This window comes from Dromaius novaehollandiae, chromosome 2 (genome assembly GCF_036370855.1).
Source record: "Dromaius novaehollandiae isolate bDroNov1 chromosome 2, bDroNov1.hap1, whole genome shotgun sequence".
NCBI classification, from domain to species: Eukaryota; Metazoa; Chordata; class Aves; order Casuariiformes; family Dromaiidae; genus Dromaius; species Dromaius novaehollandiae.
In genome coordinates, this window is record NC_088099.1 from 61,394,469 (window position 1) to 61,414,477 (window position 20,009).

General features: G+C 42.7%; 1 protein-coding gene across 1 annotated transcript; it reads right to left on the bottom strand.

Annotated features, from left to right (window-relative positions):
* Positions 1-201: 201 nt before the first annotated feature.
* Positions 202-15,669, bottom strand: PDIA4 (protein disulfide isomerase family A member 4). Its single transcript, XM_026123579.2, has 10 exons — positions 15,234-15,669; positions 9,499-9,670; positions 6,285-6,490; positions 5,514-5,652; positions 4,833-5,038; positions 4,014-4,172; positions 2,438-2,589; positions 1,872-2,028; positions 1,549-1,782; positions 202-976 (listed from the first exon to the last, which is right to left on the bottom strand). The coding sequence occupies exons 1-10, from the start codon at positions 15,331-15,333 to the stop codon at positions 564-566; spliced, it is 1,938 nt and encodes a 645-aa protein (XP_025979364.1). The 5' UTR covers positions 15,334-15,669; the 3' UTR covers positions 202-563.
* Positions 15,670-20,009: the final 4,340 nt, after the last annotated feature.

Here is a 20,009-nt window from a genome sequence, read left to right on the forward strand (position 1 = left end):
AAAAGCAGCCAGGACTAGGGCATATTTAAATAGCATGTTGCTGTGTGTGATTTCAGTACGACTAATTTATCTACAGTTCAGAAATCCCCTTATCCTCAGCAATGAATACAATGATACAGTCAAATGAATGTGTACACAAAAAAACAGAAGAGAGCTTGGTTCAAACCAAACATGAAACCCAACAATAACCACACCAACAAATAAGACAAAAAGAAACTTGTTTGGCAGAGGGATTTCCCCCTCCCCTTCTCTTTTTGATAAAACTTAAGTTGAAAAAGAGCTGCATTGGAATCAAAGAATCAAGCTCAAGATAGTCACAAAAAATAAAGGATGTATTTTTCTCCAAAGATTGAAATCATAACTAATGTAAGACATTGATGTCAGAGAGAAGTTCAGTGTCCAGAATAAACTTTTCTGCAATACAAAAAAAAGATACTGTAATTGCTTTACTGCTCAATAATCTCCTTGCTCAAACTGCCGAATTCTTCTCTCAACAAGTTTTGTCAGTAACTTGCTTTAACTACAACATACAAACAATTCTTTCTTCACCACCCTCAACTTATCTAGAGCTCTTCTTTTGTTCTGGAGAGTTTTGTCACATGCTCCTCTATAAATTTGCTCAAATGCTCTAAATCTCTGTCCCCTTCAAATTTAACAGGGTTGTTCTTCTTGTCCCTCGGAGCAAAGTAGATAGTGGGGAATCCCTCCACTTTGTAGCGGTCACTTGTCACATCATTGGCAGTAGCATCCATCTTGGCTATGACTAGATTTTTCTCATTTCTGTATTTTTTGCCTAGCTCAATATACACAGGTTCTAGTTTCTTGCAGTGTCCACACCACGGGGCATAGAACTCTATGAGAACATCATTATTTGGATCCATTACTATGGTATCAAACGTTTTACCCACTACCACTTTTACAGGCCCTTTGTTATTTTTTGGCACTGGCTGGGACTTCACAATAGGCTTCAGTTTTCCTAAAAGGAAGCAAAAAAACACGTACCATTATTAGAATATAGTAAGAACGATCCTTATGATCTCCGCTAAGAAAAAAAGAGCAAGAACATATCTTCCTGCCAGGGAGCGTTGTGCCAGTAAGTGAACTTATCCCAACCCAAAACATGGGTTAGCCTGCTGGTGACATTTTAATACAATAAGCTTGTGAAATATGGGCAGCAGAATATGTATAGTGTTTCCCTGGAAGCTCTCTCTCTCTTTTTAGGGGGTGTCTGTCAACAATTAGACATTATACACACAGTGATTTAATATACTAACCATGAATATAAATGATCAACTACTGGCACTTCAAAGATACAAGAACATATTAAGCTTGCCAAACACATACTCAGTATTAGATCTAGCAAAGTTAGTGAACTGAGTTTAACAGAAGGAGCAAAAGAGATATCCTAAACCAGTAAGTGACAAAACACTATAAAGGTTGCATGTATATGTATATTTTTAATTGATTGTACCCATCACCTCAGGAAAAACACTCTTGGAAAGAAAAATAAATGGTAAATGTAAGAGAGAACTATTTTCGAAACTGTACCTTTTTTGAATGCCAGCACAAACTGCCTGAGTACATCAGAGTCAAACTCTTCTGGCTCCATAGCATACTTCTTGCCACCTTCGTCCAGGATTGCCACATTGACATCCTCTCCACTCTCAATCAGGCCCAAGTCTTTTATTTCAGAAGAATAATCTTCCTCATCAGAAATAGCAAAAACATATTCAGGGAAGTCTTTGGCCACTTCCAGAACTTTGCCTCTCCAGTACTGGGTAGCTGAAAATCACCAGAACACAAGATTAGCGATTTCTAGTTACCACTTTCTTCCTCACGAAGTGGATCAAAGCTAATCCTAGTTAACTTACCAACACGATAATCAAAACCAAAGTCTACAGTATAATAGACAACCACTAGAGGACGCTTAGTGTATCTCTTAGCCTCATTGGAAGGCTTGCGATGACCAACTAGAGGCAAGGCATGTTTTAGCACATGCTCTTTAATCTCTGATCCATCTGTAGAGTCCTGTTTAGGGGAAAAAAGTCCAGAAAAATGGATTAAGTGACATTCCTATTACACATTCCTGCAAAATATTTGTGTATGGACAAATGAGAAAGAGGAGGAAAGTTATGCACAGTGCCCTTTACCATGTCCTTCAAATCCTTCAGCACTAAAGAAAATTTAGTATTCCACCTGTAGATTGATTAATTTCATAGTACAGTAATTTATTATCTGAACATGTAACCTCGGGGTTCACTTCATAAAGCTTATTACAAAGAAGCATAATTTCGGGGGGGGGGGGGAAAAACAGGTTACCTCAAATATTTAATAAAGTATTTCCAACAGGAAAATGTCAGCTGCTCATATATACAGACTAAAGAGCCTTCTTATAAATTTGTAATGCAATTTTTGTAGCTTTGGACCAACTACTCACTTCAAGATCCAAAACATGCATCTTCGGCTCATGCTTTGACTGAAACTTTTCCGGCTGCATGACAACCAGTTTTCCAGGAGATGCTTGCAATAATTTTGCAATCTCATTGCTGAAGGTGTGATGGAACTTGTAATCTTCTCTTAAACCGTTAGCTGAAAAAATTAAGATTAGGGAGAAGGAAGAGGAAAAAAAATCATCAGGTAATGAACTAAGAGCCTCTGACTGAAACCTTGGAGCTGCACTGCAGGGCAATTCTCTTCCCATTCTCACAGAGACTTGGATTGCAGCAAAGTCTTGGAGACAAACTTTGCCATCTTTCAATTGTTTCCAAAGAGGGTGAGAAGTGTATATAAAAAAATGGAGACAGCACACAGTTTGAATAGCTCTACTTGAATGATTTTGAGCAACTCATCTACTTCAGGGTTTGCTCTAAATGCTCCAACACATACACAATGAATCCCCTATGTCTGTCCATCTCCTAACTCTTGGCTTTCCCCCAAATAACAAAGTAGAGCTGGAAGGGAACTCAGTCATCTAGTCAATCCATGTGCTATGGGGCAGTCTGTTGAATAGTTCTGTACCTCACTAGGCTGGAGTGGCCAAAGCTCTGAATCCAATGGTAAGTGATGGCAGCCCCAGAAGCAGGCATAGCCACAGGGAAAAGAATTGCCCACACTGCTCTCAAAACTAGCAGAAGCCAAGAGTGGCTCTGAGTAGTTTGAGCATGCAAAGCACAGAAAAACTGGTTAGGGGCTGAGGCAACAGTGCTTGGCCTCTTCTGAGTGGCAGAAAATACTGTTAACAGGATCATCAGTTTGTCATGTCAAAGGAAGTTTTGGAACAGACATTGCCAGGAATGGTTGAGCTATACCAGTCCAGAGATGGACAACGAGGTCCCTTCTAGCCCATTTTCATGTTCTTAGAGAAACTTCCTGAACTCCAACAACCACCTAGAAAGAGCCTGCTGCTTCAGTCAACTAAGTGGAGTCCCTGCTTCATATCCTGCCTCTTCTCAACATCCACCCCCACCCACTCTTCCACAGGACTTAATGTACCTCTCTGCCTGTCCTGGTCTGTGCAATTACAGAGCTGCTCTTTTTCCTCTCTTCTTCCCCACTCCTGACCCAGCACCTTTCTGCAGCAGATGAGCATTCTCCTTTTTTCAGGCTCCCCACCCCAAAGATGTTCAACAGAGCACAGCATCTGGAACTGTCCGATGGGAAACCACAACACAAGATGATAAAACCAGGCAGGCTTTAAGCCAAGAACATGGAATTTGTTCCTCAGCTAGGAATTTTCCTTCCTCTCCAGTTCTCATGTTTTAGAAAGGCGTAACGCTAAGATCTCCTGTTACTGGCAAACTGATGCATTAATTATATCTTCAGAGTCTGGTGTGAGGGTTTTTTTCTTTTTCTTTGAATGCAAGTGAAAGACCATCCTTTAATCCCCCTCCTCTTTCCACTCCAATCTCCCTACCAACCTAAGAGCAGAAATAAAGGAACTCTCCTGCCTATGCTCACAAGGTCCTGGGCAGAATCCCAAACACTTTTGCTTAATATTTTAAAATATTCTTTACCTGCTTCCTGATACAGCTGATACTTTTTGTCCGTCTCTCCACTAAAAACACCAATGATGATGACATCATCCCCATCTTTCAGAAATTCCTGTACCTGTTTGGTAGCCTGAATCTGTTTGGATGGAGGACCAGCCTGTTCAATCATGTAATCAACAATACCTGTAAGATAAAAGCCCCCCCGCAAGAAACTGTTTAGAACATTTACTCATTTGAAAGGTTCAGAGGTTCCCCTCTCTAGCATTGTTTAATATCATATTTCCTATGGACAGCATTCTATGCACACCATAACTAAAAGATACCAAATCAATAACTTCATTTTTTTTAAAAAAAGGCTCCAGTTCTAGATACTCTCAGGTTATTAGCCTTGTAAGTAGACCAGCCTTTCTGAAATTCAAGACCATTCACTGTCTCCTGACCCTGCTACTAGACAAAATTCTGCTTGAAAATTCTTAAGTCTTTCCTCATATGAAAAACCAGTACTGAACACTGCCAGCCCTTACAGAGCATTCCTTATAGTGCAATTAATAACTGCTATTTTCTCATACTGCTGCTGCTTTACCACATGTACTTAACTTATTTTATGTTAAAAGGAGCTTATGGTACCACCTGATGAAGAGATGCTGTAAAAATCAGACAAGTGACTTTATCCTGTTGGCCTATTTAGGTATTAGAGCATGTTTTTTCCAGGTTCCCCCAGCTACCACAGAACAAGATTTCAAGTGAAATACCATTCCTATGATGTGAATAAGTTGGTAAGCTCTATAGTTATGTCAATACATTTGTGGTCAAACCCTTAGAAAGTAAGAGAAGTTGTAATACCATATTTTTCTCGTGGACCATTGTAGTCATAAGGTTTGCCCTTGCGGAAGATTTTCAGAGTTGGATAGCCAGTAACATCATATTTCTTAGCAACCTCGGTTTCAGCAGTGGCATCAACTTTAGCCAGGGGAATAGGAGGTGTGCGTTTGCTGAGCTCCTGGGCAGCCTTCTCATATTCTGGAGCAAGCCTTTTGCAGTGTCCACACCTAAGGAAAGGGGATGTGGAAAAGAGAGGCAATTTTACAAGCCATAAGTCTTGCTAGTCTCTATGCTTGCTCCTGCATTACTATGGTAGTTTCATTTTCAGAGATTAATTTTTAAACTAAAGACAAACCCTCTCCAAGAGTCTGCAACACCTCCCAACATGTTCCCAACTTAGTAAATATGCAGAATCTCCAAAAAAAACTACACAGGCAGTAAAGTTCTGGAACCCATCTCTTGCTGAGATGTGGATTCAGTCTAGTCTTCAAGTGACTTGTAGTACAATTTTAGGTCCAGATTAGAACTAATATACATCAGAGCTAGACACATCCGCACAGTGTCGAGCCAAGCCACTTTCGAAGAGGCATAATCACAGAAAACCATTGTATCTAGCAGTTATCAGCTGCTGTCTGCCAGTTTCACCAACTGTTTTCAGCATAGCTGCGCTAGAAAAGCGGAGCCAACTGCCTTCTTGCTTACCATGGGGCATAGAACTCCACCAGAATTATGTCAGCACTATTCACCACTTCATCAAAATTATCCTGGGTCAATACTAGGGTAGCTTCTGGTGGAGGAGTCCAGTCGGGGTCAGAAACTTCCTTGACTTTAGCCACAATAGCTGAAAGACAGTTCAATTGCTCAATTAGCAAGTTTGCATCATCATATCTGTAGTATACCAAGTGAGAGAGCTGATATGAACATTTTGAAATCAGAGTGGCAAACATGGCCCAAACATACAGTCAGTATTGCCAAGGAGTCCTTTAACACGTCCTCTACCTCACAGCAGAGCACCTATCTTAACTATGCAGACCATAAGCCTGTACTTTCCAACAAGTTATTTCATGAATCCCTCTCAAAACAGTCTGAAAAGACAGTGTTTTCACCTTTTGACTAGCCTGAAATTAGATGCATTTATTAAGCAGCAAGCAGTAGTTCTAAATCCACTGTTAATATACACACCCAGTGTCTGGCTAATCCTTCTGCAAGCATGAGATTACCTCCTCTTCTAGTCAAATGGTATTTCTAGAAACCTTCCATCAGTGACCATACTACCTGTGAAAGTGTCTTCTAGCCTGCAGGCAATTTAAAAGATTAGGTAAAATTTCAACCATAATTATTATTTTGCTTAAGGTAATGGAAGTCAAGATAAAAGCCCTTTATAGGGGGCCCAGTGAACAGTTCCCGTGATAACAAGCAAGATCATATACTTTCTTGCTTTGTTGTACAGAATTGCAAAGGACTGATGCTTACCATCTTCCGTCCGAGAGCCATCGTAGTCAACTGGTTGGCCTTTCTTCAGAATTTTGATGGTTGGGTAGCCACTAACATCAAAACGACTTGCTAGTGAAGTGGCTGCAGTAGCATCAATTTTGGCAACTGGAATAGGAGGGTCATTTTCCTTCAGAGTTTTGGCTATCTTTTCATATTCGGGAGCAAACTGCTTGCAATGTCCGCACCTGTCAGAGGGAGAGGGAGACTAGTAAACAAATAAACATTTAACAGACCTGAAGGGTATTTTGCTACTCCGCACTTCCAGGTCTTCTGCAAGATGTTCACGGCATCAACACAAGAATGTTTTTCCTTATTATGTTTTCCAGATCACGGACAGATACAGACAGTAGTTGTAGCTAACGTGTTGTTCTGTGAAGCACCCTAGAATAAAAGTGTTGAGAAGTGCTGTCTACATACCATTCAGTACCTGCATTTTGATTTTGCACCATTCAGTTTTCATTACAGCTCTTGTTTTCAAGTGGTTATACTTTCAAGAAACTTTAATGTGTAAATCAGAAGTTTGCCATGCCCATGGCATTATGTGAAAGGGATCAAAGCACCACCTTTCCACTACTTTTTCAGTCAAAAGGTAACATTTCCATATGCAGTGCCTAACAGCATTGCAAAAAAAGTTTTTAACTGCTTTTACAACAAAGTTGCAAGCCTCACACTGCTTCTCCTCCATGCTCTCCCCTCCAGTACTGTCTCTTGGACTTCAACTTCTCCCCAATCTGGGTCCATCTCCACCTGTGAGCCTAAACCAAGCTAAAAAGAAAAATGAACTAGAAATTCATTCAGCCTAATGAAATCTCACATCCATCATAACACACATCTTGCTCTCTCTGGCACTAGAGTTCTTTGGGAAGAACAGACGCTCCCGCTAACAAAAGTGGTGTCCTCTGTCCTGACAAATACAGGAAAACTTGAATATGGCTTGACAAGCCGAAGACAAAACCAGGAATGATCAAAAAAGAGGAAATACAGCATGCAGTAGACAGCCTGCACTTCCTGGCCTCACCACTGGCAAGAGGGAGAGTAGAAAGAAAAGAGCTATTTAGTCTGTGATGACTGTGCATCCTTTTGCTCAGTTAAATCAAGCTTAGTGTTATGCTTTCATGAAGGCAAGCTACACCTGCAGAGATAGTATCTAGAACCAAGCAGGGATGGGTTTCTATGTGCCAAGACTCTCAAAGTAAGTTAGCTAAAATACAAAACCACCTCAAGCAAGATCATATTTCCCCCTCTCCCATTCAAAGACTAGAAAAGGACCAGCAAAACACAGAAGTCCCTTTATATCACGAAGCCATGAAGGAAAACAGGTTGTCTGCAACACTAACTCAGCAACTTCACTGCAGTGTATTCTCCTCTTATTTTTCCCCCTACAAATCTTACTTTTGTCTGCAAAAATACATTCTGACCTAAATTCTTTGTCTCAATTATTCACACGTGAATCTGTTGTAGCTCCCTGGAGCACTCTGGAGTTAGTCAGTGTACCCTGGTGCATCAGCAGAATTATCATCACCACATAGGTGCGTAACAAAGGCACTTACTCCCACCATATCTTTCTAGCAAGAGCAGTGATTTGAACTTGAGGAGAAGGAAAATCTTCTGGCAATTCCCCCGCTACAGAAGCTTCCTCCATTTTGATGAGTGAATGCAGAGGTTCTCAGTGAGGCAACAGGACACAGTAACAAGCCATCAGACCATACTGCATTAGGAGTTTTCTGGAGCTCGCTGGGACCCAAGAATACCACTATAAGCAAAATCAAGCTGCTCCTTTTGAAAGCAGGAAAGTCCCCAAAGCAACTCCTGAAAAATAAAGCAACCCTGCTACTATAGATTAAAGCCATTTTTGCCTCATGATTGGAATGTGTGAACATTTTGGGATGAATCATCAGCCAGCCATAGAAACAGGTAGGTTAGAAGGGACCACAGGAAGTCACCTAGTCCAACCTCCTGCTCAAAGCAGTTCTTGTTGGACCAGGTTGCTCAGGGCCCTGTTCAGCCCAGTTTGAGTACCTCAAAGGATTGAGAATCCACAGCCTCTCTGGCAACCTGCTATAGCATCTAATCACCCTCATGTGGAAAATTTTTCCTTATGATTGGGAATTTACCAGTTTGCCATTTGTGCCTGCTCCCTCTCATCTTTCTGCTTGCACTTCAGAGAAGAGTGGCTCTGTCCTACCTCTATCCTCCCAAATAGCAAACAGCAATAAGCTCTCCCTTCAGCCTACTCTTCTCAAGGCTGAGTAAACCCACCTCCCTCATCTTCTCTATGTCATGTGCCCTAGCCTCTCATTCATCTTGGTAGCCCTCCCTCGGGCTATGTCACTGTATTTCTTCTACTAGGAACTCCAAACATACAGCACTCCAGACGCAGTCTCGTAAATGTAGAATATAGATGAAAAAGCACTGCCCTCAACTTGCTGACTACATTCTCACTAATACAGCCCAAGATGCAGTTGGCCTTCTCAGCTGTAAAGCTGCACTGTCGGCTCATGCTCATCTTGTCATCCACCAGGCCCCCCAGGGCCTTCTCTGTAAAGTCCCACAGCAGGGATGCAGTAAGAGAATCAAGAGTCCCCTCTTCCATAAACTCCTACATAGCCCAACAAAAAGCCACACATCTACCCTATGAGCACAGCAGCTCTGTCTTCACTCCCTGACAGGCACTGAGCAGGGACGAAAGCAGGGTTGTACTTCTCTTGGCATGGAATCCCTCAGTACAACCCACATCTGTGGGGAGAGAGTAAGCTGCTCTACCACCCACCACACAGGCAGAGAAAGAGCACCTCCACACCCTGCTGGAGAAAAATCCCCCCCCCCCCCCACCTCACTAAGGACTACAACAGTCCCATGCTTCTCCAAGAAGCCAGGTACTCCTGCATCACCTTTAAAACAGCCTGTATTTTCAAACTAGTCATGATCCAGACCTCTGCTTTTGCTATTGCAGCTTCTCTTCCTGGTAGTAAGGTACTGACAACTTCTCATTCCCTAAAATCGTTTACTTAAAGACATCTGGGGAAAACAAACAAGCAAAAAATATCAAGTTACCTTATCTCTCCCCTGAGAACCACTCCAACCAAAGCTCACTTTTCAGCAAGGTGTACTCTCAAGAAAAACCTTCACACCCACCTCACCCCAAACTTAGGACAAGGCTGAACACACAGGGATACCACAATCCCAAACCCACCATGGTGCATAGAACTCCAGCAGCACAGTCTCCTTGTCTGCAGTGAAGGTGTCAAAGTTTGCATCATTTAAGACTAATACACCATTTTCTTCTTTAACTTCAGAATCACCATCATCATCTTCATCGTCGTCATCATCTTCATCGTCGTCATCATCTTCATTTGTAACAGATTCTGGAAAAATAAAATTAAAAATGCAACACATTGTTTCAAATTTAATGTTAAAATAGCACTACCAGGTTAAAGAAATTCAAGTATATACTGTGGTTAAAAGAGGTATCTAAAGCTAGTTAGTAGTCCACATATAACAGCTGCCTGAGGTTGCAAAGAGCTTAGATGCTAATGGTCCTATTTTACTTCGGCGCATGCCATGCCAGCTGGCAATACCAATATTTCAGTAAAATGTCAACATGTTAATTTGTTCTTCAGAGCAAACTACAACATGAATACAGTGAGTATTAATACATACGGACCTATGACAGTCTCTACCAAGGCATGCTGGGTACCTTGTTGAAATGTGAGCAGCAGGGCAAGTGCACACAAGTGGTACCTGAATTCAGATAGAAGCCCACCACTGAGCAGCTCAGCAGCTGTCCCTTCAAAGAGAGCAGCATGTGGCTGGAAAAGCTAGGTGTCTTTTACCAAAATATCAGATATTATCTGTCCCCATGCTTCCCTTGTGGTGCTACAGATATAGTGAGTAATCTACTTTTATGCTCTGCAAGTCTGAAGGTCTGATAAACAACAGACATGCTTGCCATAATCTCAAGTGCTATCATTTCGTTACAAGCAACGTGGCTTAGAGGTGACACATTAAAATTTTGCCCCTGTTTCTGATCCCTCAGTCGCACCCCTGCCACCTCAGTGTATTTTGCTCAGTTAGATGATTCAGGTCTAATTTACTAAGGAAGCTTTCCTCCCACAGGAGTGTCATTCCACTTACTGGCTCTGAAGCAGTACCAGTCCATGGAATGAGCATGAAGATGAATTAAAAAAACCACTGCCACATGAAGTCCTGTGTAAACCTACTTCCATGCATCTGGCAGATACAAGGTGTACCCTTCTGAAATACATGGAATAAAAACATCTCTGGAGAACTTCTGAGGAAGCCTTTGATTTAATCAGGCTGAAAAACATCGGCAATAATAGATCCTTCAAGGGGAAAACAGATTTGCTACATTACAAAAGAAAGGTTAGCCCATTAAATCTGAAGCTAGGACACTTCAACCAGTTCAGTCATTCTTGGCTTGGAATTAAGATCGTTTGTTCAACAAAAGAACATGCAAAGACTAAACAAACAGTTTTATCTGTAAAAACTGTTATCATCCAAGACAAACAGGCCTTCCTGAATTATTTTAAAGGAATTTAAGTCACAGGACAGGCCATGAAAGATCTCCCATCCCAAGTGTAAACCCTACATCAATGAAGTTAAGGTCCTTTTAGCCAGTCACTGGAAGCCCTGGTATTTTAGAAAAATAGAGAGAAAACTAAAGATTTCCTTGTTCAAAACTACTCTCTAACTTAAGTCTAGTAAGCCTGTGACTAAGCTTAACAGGCATGACTGCTCTAAGACAACAAACCATGTACATGTAATTTACTTATTCAGGACAAGAATTCTGAAAATATTCTGACTTCACCTGGAGTTCGAGATTTGAGAATTAGAAATATGCAATATCCAGTGAGCTGGTACAACAAAATGGTATGACAAAATGGGAGAAAGGGAGGAGAGGGAGGGGACAGAAAAAACGCTATTCTTAGATGAACAGCAGACCATAGGAGCAAGCTTACTGTGGACAGAATTAAGCCATTCAACTAGAATACCCATTTTCTGTTAGAAGATATTAAAAAATAAACATATACCTTCACTCAAAAAAAACCAACATGCATCCCTGCAGAAAACGTGTTGTTTTTGATTAGGTCCCAAATTTACATAACACCAAAATGTAAGCTTCCAATGTAGTGAGGTTAGAACAGATCATTTATCACACAAGAGTCACCTGGACACAGATTAAGTTTCTTTAACAACTACTACTGTTTCATCAGATCTAAAAAGTATCTCCAAGTCTTGATTTACAAGTGGACAATGCATCTATGTTGCTACTTCAGAGCACTCACAAATGAAACAACCCTCAAAATACACTTAAAGAAAACTATTACCATATTCATTTACATAGGGCAGTGCTGAAAAGCTAGTTCTCAAAGGTGTTTAGCAATCAAAACTTCCATTGATCTCAGTGCTCAGCAGTTTTAAGAACCTCATTTCAATGCAGGGCCTTCACAGCTGGTCTGTGCCTGAAACTCCCAGCAAGTTGTGCAAAGTTCATTGATTTTTCCAAGCAAATTGCTTCAGACTTATTTTTAGAGGCACAGAGATATTTCCACCAAAACTAGTCAGTCAATTCTGCTCATCTGTCTGAAACTAACCATCAGACTGCAGTCCTTACTTCTGCTAATTATGTATCATTCCTCCCCAAGAAAAGACCACTGCAGTTAGGATGGCACATGCTGACTGTTTGGAAAGATCAGAACTAAGTACCTTCTGCAGCTACAATTTTGCACAAGTGAAGACAGTAATATACTAGGCCTATCATTACTGAAATCTCTGTTACTATTTCTTCATCCTGAAAACATGTCTATCTTTCACTGGAAGTACTTGCCTGCCCTGCCAAACTAAAACTTCTTTGACAGCAATACATTGTCATGAGAACTACACCTGTTCACTTCCTCCACCTCAGAGAGGGAAACACAGAAATAGTAGCATGTAACAACAGGACACCGGTTCTTGAAGATGTGCTTAAGGAAGACCTGCATTTCCCCCCCCACCCCCCCAAAGCACACCTATAATTTTCTGCTTAAGACTCCCAACTCATCTTGTGTAATCTCTACCTTCACTGAGAGTTAGGGTTATCTTGGCTACCTCCAACCTTCCTCTGTCAGCACTGAAGACCTGCTTTAAGGACCTGACACAGCATGCAGGAGAGAAGTAGGGACGTTTTATTTTATTTTTTAAACAGAGACAAGTTCTTCTGCATTACTGATTACATTTTTGGAGTGGCCAGATACAAAATGAGCTTTTAATTGTGACACCTGAATTTGCAAAAGTAGCTAATAAATATTTGTACAAGATAGCTCTTGAAAATAAAGTAGCTTTAATGAAAACAATGTGCCTCTGTTTCTTAAAGCTACTTGCAAAACAGGTGAATAAGGTATTAAATGATAACTTTGGGCTAAAACTAGCCCTGCTGTGAAGTACGGACCACTCCCATTTATTCCAATGAAAAGTTTCCACAAGTTTCAACACATGACTATTGCCCACAAGACAAAAATCCTTGCACAGATGACATTCATCTTAAACTTCAGGTGCACAAGTTTAGTTGGCAGAACTGTTTCAGGATGATGGCTAATGTATATAATAATTTTGCTGAACTTCCAGAATTTATTGGAAATCTGGCCTACTTTCTCTTTAAGTACGATGAACTCAGTATCAAAAAGCTGCATCCGATCAATGACTTCTGGATTCTGTTTGAAAGCCTCCTTTCGAAAAGCAGATTCTAAGGTCTGTCTTCCAGTCAGAGTCTTAGATGATTTTGGTCTAACAACAACAAAAAAACCCAAAAAGCAGCACAAAAACCACCCAAACCCAAGACTAGCAATCTGTTGCGAGGTCATTCAAAAGCCCTTTTATAAAGCAGCCTTTCTCAATGTTTTCTGTAGTGTAATAGCTGTGCAATCCCTCCTTTTCCTTCGTCAATATGCAAAGAGCATAATGGTCAAAACCCACCCATCACATCTTCTAGGCTCACCTTGCTGTGGGCATATCTGCTTTAATGTTCAAAGTTCATTTCCAAAAAAAATACAACACAACATGTCTCTACTGTTTCACCTGAACACTTCATTTCCTGAAGAACTGATGTACATAAGGTTACCATTTGTTATAAAACAAATGTGTTGTTCCAATTCATACAGGTTTGCATCTCAATGGCAAAACTGGAAATTGTCAGCTACGTTTATTTGTAAAGCAAAACCTTTATAAAGGCTAGTTCATGGTTTGTATACAATTTTGAGATACACAAGAGAAACTTATTCAAGTTGTGTAAGCACTAACATTAAACATGCATAAAGGAGGAAATACTTTCCCTCCTGTTTGTCTTTGATCCTGAAATAACTCCTATACACAGAGGAATAGCACATTTAGGAAATACTGATGAAAACCCAGCCCATCTGAAGCCTAAGGCTGAGTTCCTGCTGTCAGCTATGGGACCTTACTGTAATACCACAATTAAATAATTTTAAGGTAATGGGGGACAAGCTAAAATTGATGATAATCAAGCGTTCTGGGGAACAGAGCAGCACAAATATAACATAAAAGCCTCCTGAAAAAAATAGGATAGTCTTTCTTAATATGAGCTGAAATAACTGCACTCCCTTACTGCAGATGCTGTATCCCGTAAAAGTCTTTTGGTCCTCACACAATAGAGTCTAGAGCCCACAGTTGCTCAGGCAGATAAGGAACCTGACATAAATGCTTTTCTTTATGTTTCAATGCCTGTTCAATGAGCCAGAATTTGCAGAACAGGAGTTCAAGAGGTCATCCAGATTCCATTCTCTCCAAACGCCATCTAATACTTAAACATACAGCAATGTTAATTTAGGAAATATGAAAGATGAAAGATTTCCCAAAATTTGTGACACAGACTTTAAAAAAAATGGAATCACTTAAAAATATCCACGAACAGTCTCTGAACTTAAATTTAAGTCAGTGCAGGTTTGTTTTAACTAATTTTGGAATGGAGGAGACATGCATCAGTGAAGCTCAAAAACAAGGGAAAAATACACCAAAAAAAGCTAGCACAACACAGGAACTTCCTCCTGAAAAAATGTATTCCATTTGAAGTACAAAAAAACCGTGTAGAACCCTTGAATGGGGGGGGGGGGGGGGAATGTGCTCCTTAAGATAAGGAGAGTATTTATTGGTAATAGAGAGGAGCCAATACCTGTTAACATTGCTAATTTCTAGCTTTTAATTTTGTATTTAGAAGAGATCAGGCAGAGGTAGTTGCAAGGTAATAACGAATGATCTCGCGACAAGAAGACACTCTGAGAAGTTAAAACCCTCCAGAAACAGATGAATTTTGTGAGCCCAGATTAGCAATTGAGCCCAGCCTCCAAGTATCAGCCAAAAAGGTCTGGGAAAGGAGCGAAGAGCCAGGACCGGCAAAGTTTGTCTCCTGCAACTTTCTGACACGACTCCACCTCATTCGAGCAACTAACTGCACAGACCTTCCTGGGAGTTAAAGGGCTTTTCTTTCCAGGACAAGATACCATGAGCATTAGCAGCCGAAGAACCGAGCCCCCAGGAAAAGCTGATGTGCCTGATGCCCAGCGCACCCGCGGCGTGGCCTGCGCCGTCGCCGGGAGCCCCAGCACACCGGGAAGCAGCTCCCAGCCGGGCAGTAGGCCTCAGCCAGCCCCACACGCACCACCTTCCCCAGGCCATTTACAAACTGCGTCAGGCCTGGCGCAACCACCACGTTTGAGCAAGTTAAGAATAAAATCCGGCGGCAGTGTGCTACCGCTCTGCCGCGACAGGGCGAGCAACGCGCCGGGGGGCTTCACCCCCGTTTCCCAATGCGCTCCGCCGCCTCGAACGGCCAGAGCCGTTACAGCCGCCCCCTCCCGGTCCCCCCCTCCCCCCCCGGCACTCCCCCTCAGCGCGGGCAGCCCCACACGCGCTCACCTCCGCCGTCCTCCTCGGCTGCCGTCTCGCAGCGCGCCAGGATGGCCAGCTGGGCCAGCCCCAGCAGCAGCACCAGCAGCCAGACCCTGCTCAGCCTCATCCCGCCGCCGCCACCCCCAGCCGCCTCGCCTCCGCTCCCCGCGGCCCGGTCCGGCGCTCCTCCCGCCCCGCCCGCGGCGCTCCTTGATTGGTCGTGGCGGCGCAACGAGACCTCGCGCGGCGGCCAATCCCCGCGCGCGCTGCTAGGAGCCGCTTACAGCCGCGCGAATGCCCCGGGCGCGCGCCAACAAAAGGGCTCGAACGCAGCGCTTCCCGCCCCGCTGCCTTGCGCGCGCGCGCGCCCGCCGAGCCCCCGCGCCCCGAGCAGCTCCACGGCGGCGCAAAAGGCAGAGCAGCAGGGGCGGTGCGCCTCTGTGCATAAAATTAGACGCTTGCTCTGAGGTGCCTCTCCCCCATTGGCTGCCCGGGGGCCACCAATCGCCGGCTGCCACTAGTTTAAGCCGCAGCCGTTCTGCGGCCGGGAGGGAGGAGGCGAGCGGGGAGGCGGGGCAGCCGGCCCTCCCCGCGTGGGCGAGAGGCCACATTGCCTTTCGGGATTGGCGGGGCGCGGCGAGGGGGCGGGTGCAGGGCGGGGTGTAGGGGGCAGGGGGCGGTAGGAGCCAGTGGGGATGCGCCGCGTTGCCTGAGGGGGGGGCGGGGGCAGAATTGTGGGACTGGGTCGGCGTGTGGTCGTGAGCGTTGGCGCTGCTAACCGCCTCCCGCCGTCGATGGGGCTCCCGGGGCTGGAAGGTCCTGCTGTACCTGCAGAAAATTACTGTGACTCAGAGGTCTTGACTAGGAGAGCTGCTCAAATAAGTTATTCAAATAATTTTAGGTACTTACTTTTGACAGTGCCTTCGCAATTGAGGGATCTCCTGGGGCTCAGGAGTGGTTGTGGACAGAAAATCCATCTGTAATGTGGTAAAATAACTACTGTAAAAAGAGATATTGCAAGTCGTGGACTGCTAGAGTAAGAGTGCATGCTACAGCCTTTCTATGTTATACTTTTTTTTTTTTTTTGTATTTTCAGAAAGCTGTAGTGAAATCAGAATAGTTTAGGTTGGTTATGAGAGAACAACACTTTGCTAAGTCAATTTTTTCCAAGAGTACCAGTGTTTCACTAGTCAACAAAATCACAAACATAAGCAGGTCTTCAGATGGCTGATTCTTCCCCTTTCTTTTTACATAGTTATGGCTCCATTTTTTTAATAATGAATGTGTTTCTCCCTTCTACTTAACTGTTGGTGGCTATGGAAAGGCAGTTTCTGAAGCCTGGCCTTAGAAACTTGGCAAGATCTAGGAGTAACATTTAGTTACAATGCAGTAACCAGCCTTTACCCAAAGCCTGATGTGAAGTAATAAGCCAAATATTGAATAATGCAACTATGTTTTAATTATGCAACTCAAACATAGTTTTAAGCAATGATTGTTCAAATGCTCATCCTGTGAGCATCTGAAATCTAGCAAGATGGAGTGTTAAAAAGTGGGATTTTGATGCTTGAATTGCTAGTTTGGCCACACACTTGGATGAATCACAGCTGTTTGCAGGTTCCTGCAACAATTACCTTATTTTCAACAGAGAAAAACTTTGATCCTTGAGAAGATAGTTTGCAAGCATAAAGTGCTGTTAAATTCAGTGCATAGTGCTCATCCTCTAAAGTGGTAGTAGTATCATGGGATTTAATTGCTTCTGATAAGTACCTTCAAGACACTGGAGTCCAAGTTTAAAGTATGAAAACTTCCAGATTTTAGGGGACTGAGAAGATGATGTGCTACTGTGAAGTTCTGCATTTATCAGTGGTCTGTAGCAAATAGGTTGGAAAAAGGCAATGAAAAAAAACTGCTTAGTTTTACATTGCTAAATTGTAGAACAGGAGGCAGTGCCTTTACTCAACTCAGCTGCCAGGCAAGGTATTTTAAAAATATGGTGGCTAATACAGTAATGCTTTTCTTACAACTTTATTTCACTGGTCTTGAGCTTTTTAGCCTATGGACAAGACACCACTCTTACCTGTTGACTGTATTCAGTCTCAAGTTTAGTTACTTGCAGAAAGCTTTCTGTAATTTTTCAAATTAGTCTTTGTACCATCACAGTCAAGTGGGATCTTTTGTCAGACCTGATCTGAACCACATAAAAGCTGTCTTGAGGCTATTCTTGTTTGGCATCAGTATAAAAATGAACTTGTTTTGGTGATCAGTTTGATTAATATAGATATCCAGTAATATGATGACAGTACACAAGCAGATTGGACACCCAGTGTTCTGAATGAAGAAAATTAAGAATATAGAAATTTCTTACACAGAGGCTGTATACTGTTTGGTTAACACTACCCTCAATCTGAAGGTCGTGTTAATGTGAGAAATATTTATCAACTTCTTCACATAATTTTTTAAGAGAAACAATAGTTATTGTATTTTTTTTTAATCCAGTTTTGGTTTGGAGATCATCCACCTTGATAGCTGACTGGTCAAGACAGAGGAGTTCTGTCAGGCCCAGTACTTCATCATTGACATTGTCTAAGCTGTTGAAGAAAGGTTGAAAAAGTTTGCAGAAAAATTGGGCATGTAAAATTTGGAAGTGGTGTAGGTATTGCTTTTTGTCTGTGAGACTGTGAAATAAGGGATTAAAGAATTAGTTTTTCTTTTGTTGTGATTACTAGGTTTTATGATTATTGAATTTTATGTCTAGTCATGTTAAACATGTTGAAAAAACAGATCAGTAGTTTAGTTAGACAGTTAAAACTATCAAGCACTGACATCCAGCTACACAGTAAAAAAGGAGGTGCAAGTACAGTCTTTGGATATGTTTGAACTGCAGCAGGAAAGCCTGCAAGACAGAAGCCCTGTAATCCCTGGTCACCTAAGGATAGCCTGATCATCTGATTAAGAGATTCGCTGAACTGTGGGCTGCTGGTGCAGGTAGTTACAGTATCGGTAGGCCAGATCTTAGGCATGTCCTGTTAGACAAACAGGACCTTGGCAGACAAACAGGATCTTAGTCTGGTCTGTCTTCAAGCCAAAGGGGCTATGCCTGTCCTTCAAGGTAGGAGTAGCACAAGATAGCACAACGGGTTGTGAATAACACGCCAAACACAAGTATAATTCATCAGAGACCAGCTGTAGTGTAGCTCAGTGAAACTGTAAGCTTTGTACAAATGTGAAATACACTGGGCACTGGCAAGAATGTGCAAGCTGTGTAGCTTTTCCAAGCAATTCCTTGCTGTTAGGTAGTCCTGTTCTCTAAAGGCTTGCTTTTGTGTAGGGATGACCAAATGAAGCTGAAAATCCTCTGAACCAGGTACTACTGCTATTGGCACTGCAGCCTTTGCTAAGAACTCATTCTTTACATTAGTTAGTAACAGAAGAAGAAATTTATTGAGATACTCTGTGTGGTGGTCTGATTCACGGACTCTGATGTGCTGGATCAGAATCAACTTTATTCAAGCAAGCAAGCCCTTTATATAAGCTCTAGCCCGGATTGGTACTTTCACAAAGGTCAAGTTCCCATCATCACTCCTTCTCATCCCGTGCAGCTACTACCTTATCTACATACTGCTGTTTATTCCTCCCAAGGCTTTCAGCTCCTTAACTCTATCTTGTCCAATCCCTTGCTGTCTGCCCCTACATCTCCCCCTTTTTTATTTTCTAAACTAAATATTGCCAGTGCAGTGTGTATTTGTACAGCAAGTACTTGATGCAAAGCCCTTTGAGTCATTCTCTGCATAAGGCTTATTAAGCAGGGGAGATAGATAGCAAGGGCTAGAAATCTTAGCAAGATTACCAATCCACATGCCAGTACCTTCTTAACCCATGACCCCAAACCTAACATCCAGTCCTAACCCTCAAAAGGGTTCCACTCTGATTCTATCTACAACTTATTAGTAAGGTTGCGTAGTCGTGGTAAGCTTTTATGAATCGATATTGACCCTGCCCGAGGCAGGCAGATATTGCCAGAAAATGTCCTGACATGGGCTCATCTTAACTGGCTCTCAGTCCTCGTTTGGTGTTTCGAGGGATGCGGCAACAGGTCGAATCAGCTGTGCAGGCATCCAGCGAGGCCCGTTACCTGTAGAGAGACAAGCATAACCTTTCCCCCACATTACTAAGTCTACTGGTTCACTCCATTGACCCGTTTCCAGGTTCTTGTAGTGAACCCGAGGCTGTTCTCACCACGTAGGGCATGAGAAATGCTTATTAACGGCATTTTGGTCCGTATAACGATTTAAGAGGTTGAGAACATAAAAGGCTTTCCACAGCTACTCTTGTGGGGAGGCACCGGGGCTATTCCCCCTTTTCTGTTTTTCAAGCATGTTTTTTAGAGTACGAGGGGTACATTCCGCTATTGCCTGGCCAGTTGGGAAATAGGGAATTCCGGTCACATGAGTGACCCCCCAGGTTTAGAGAAATGCCCGCGTTCGTTGTGCAGTGTATGCGGGACCATTGTCTGTTTTAATTTGAGTGGGAACCCCCATTGTGGTGAAACAGGCAAGCCAGTGATGACATACATCACGGCTTTTTTCCCCAACATGGGCAGTAGCAACAACGTAATGGGAAAAGGTATCTACAGAGACATGGACATATTTCAATCTTCCGAATAAGGGATAATGGGTAACGTCTGTCTGCCAAATACTGCAGTGTTGCAGGCCTTGAGGGTTGGTCCCTAAGTAGGGTGGTAACAGGGATACATTTTGGCAATCGGGGCAACTTTGAATAATGTTTTGGGCCTAGTCCCTTGTG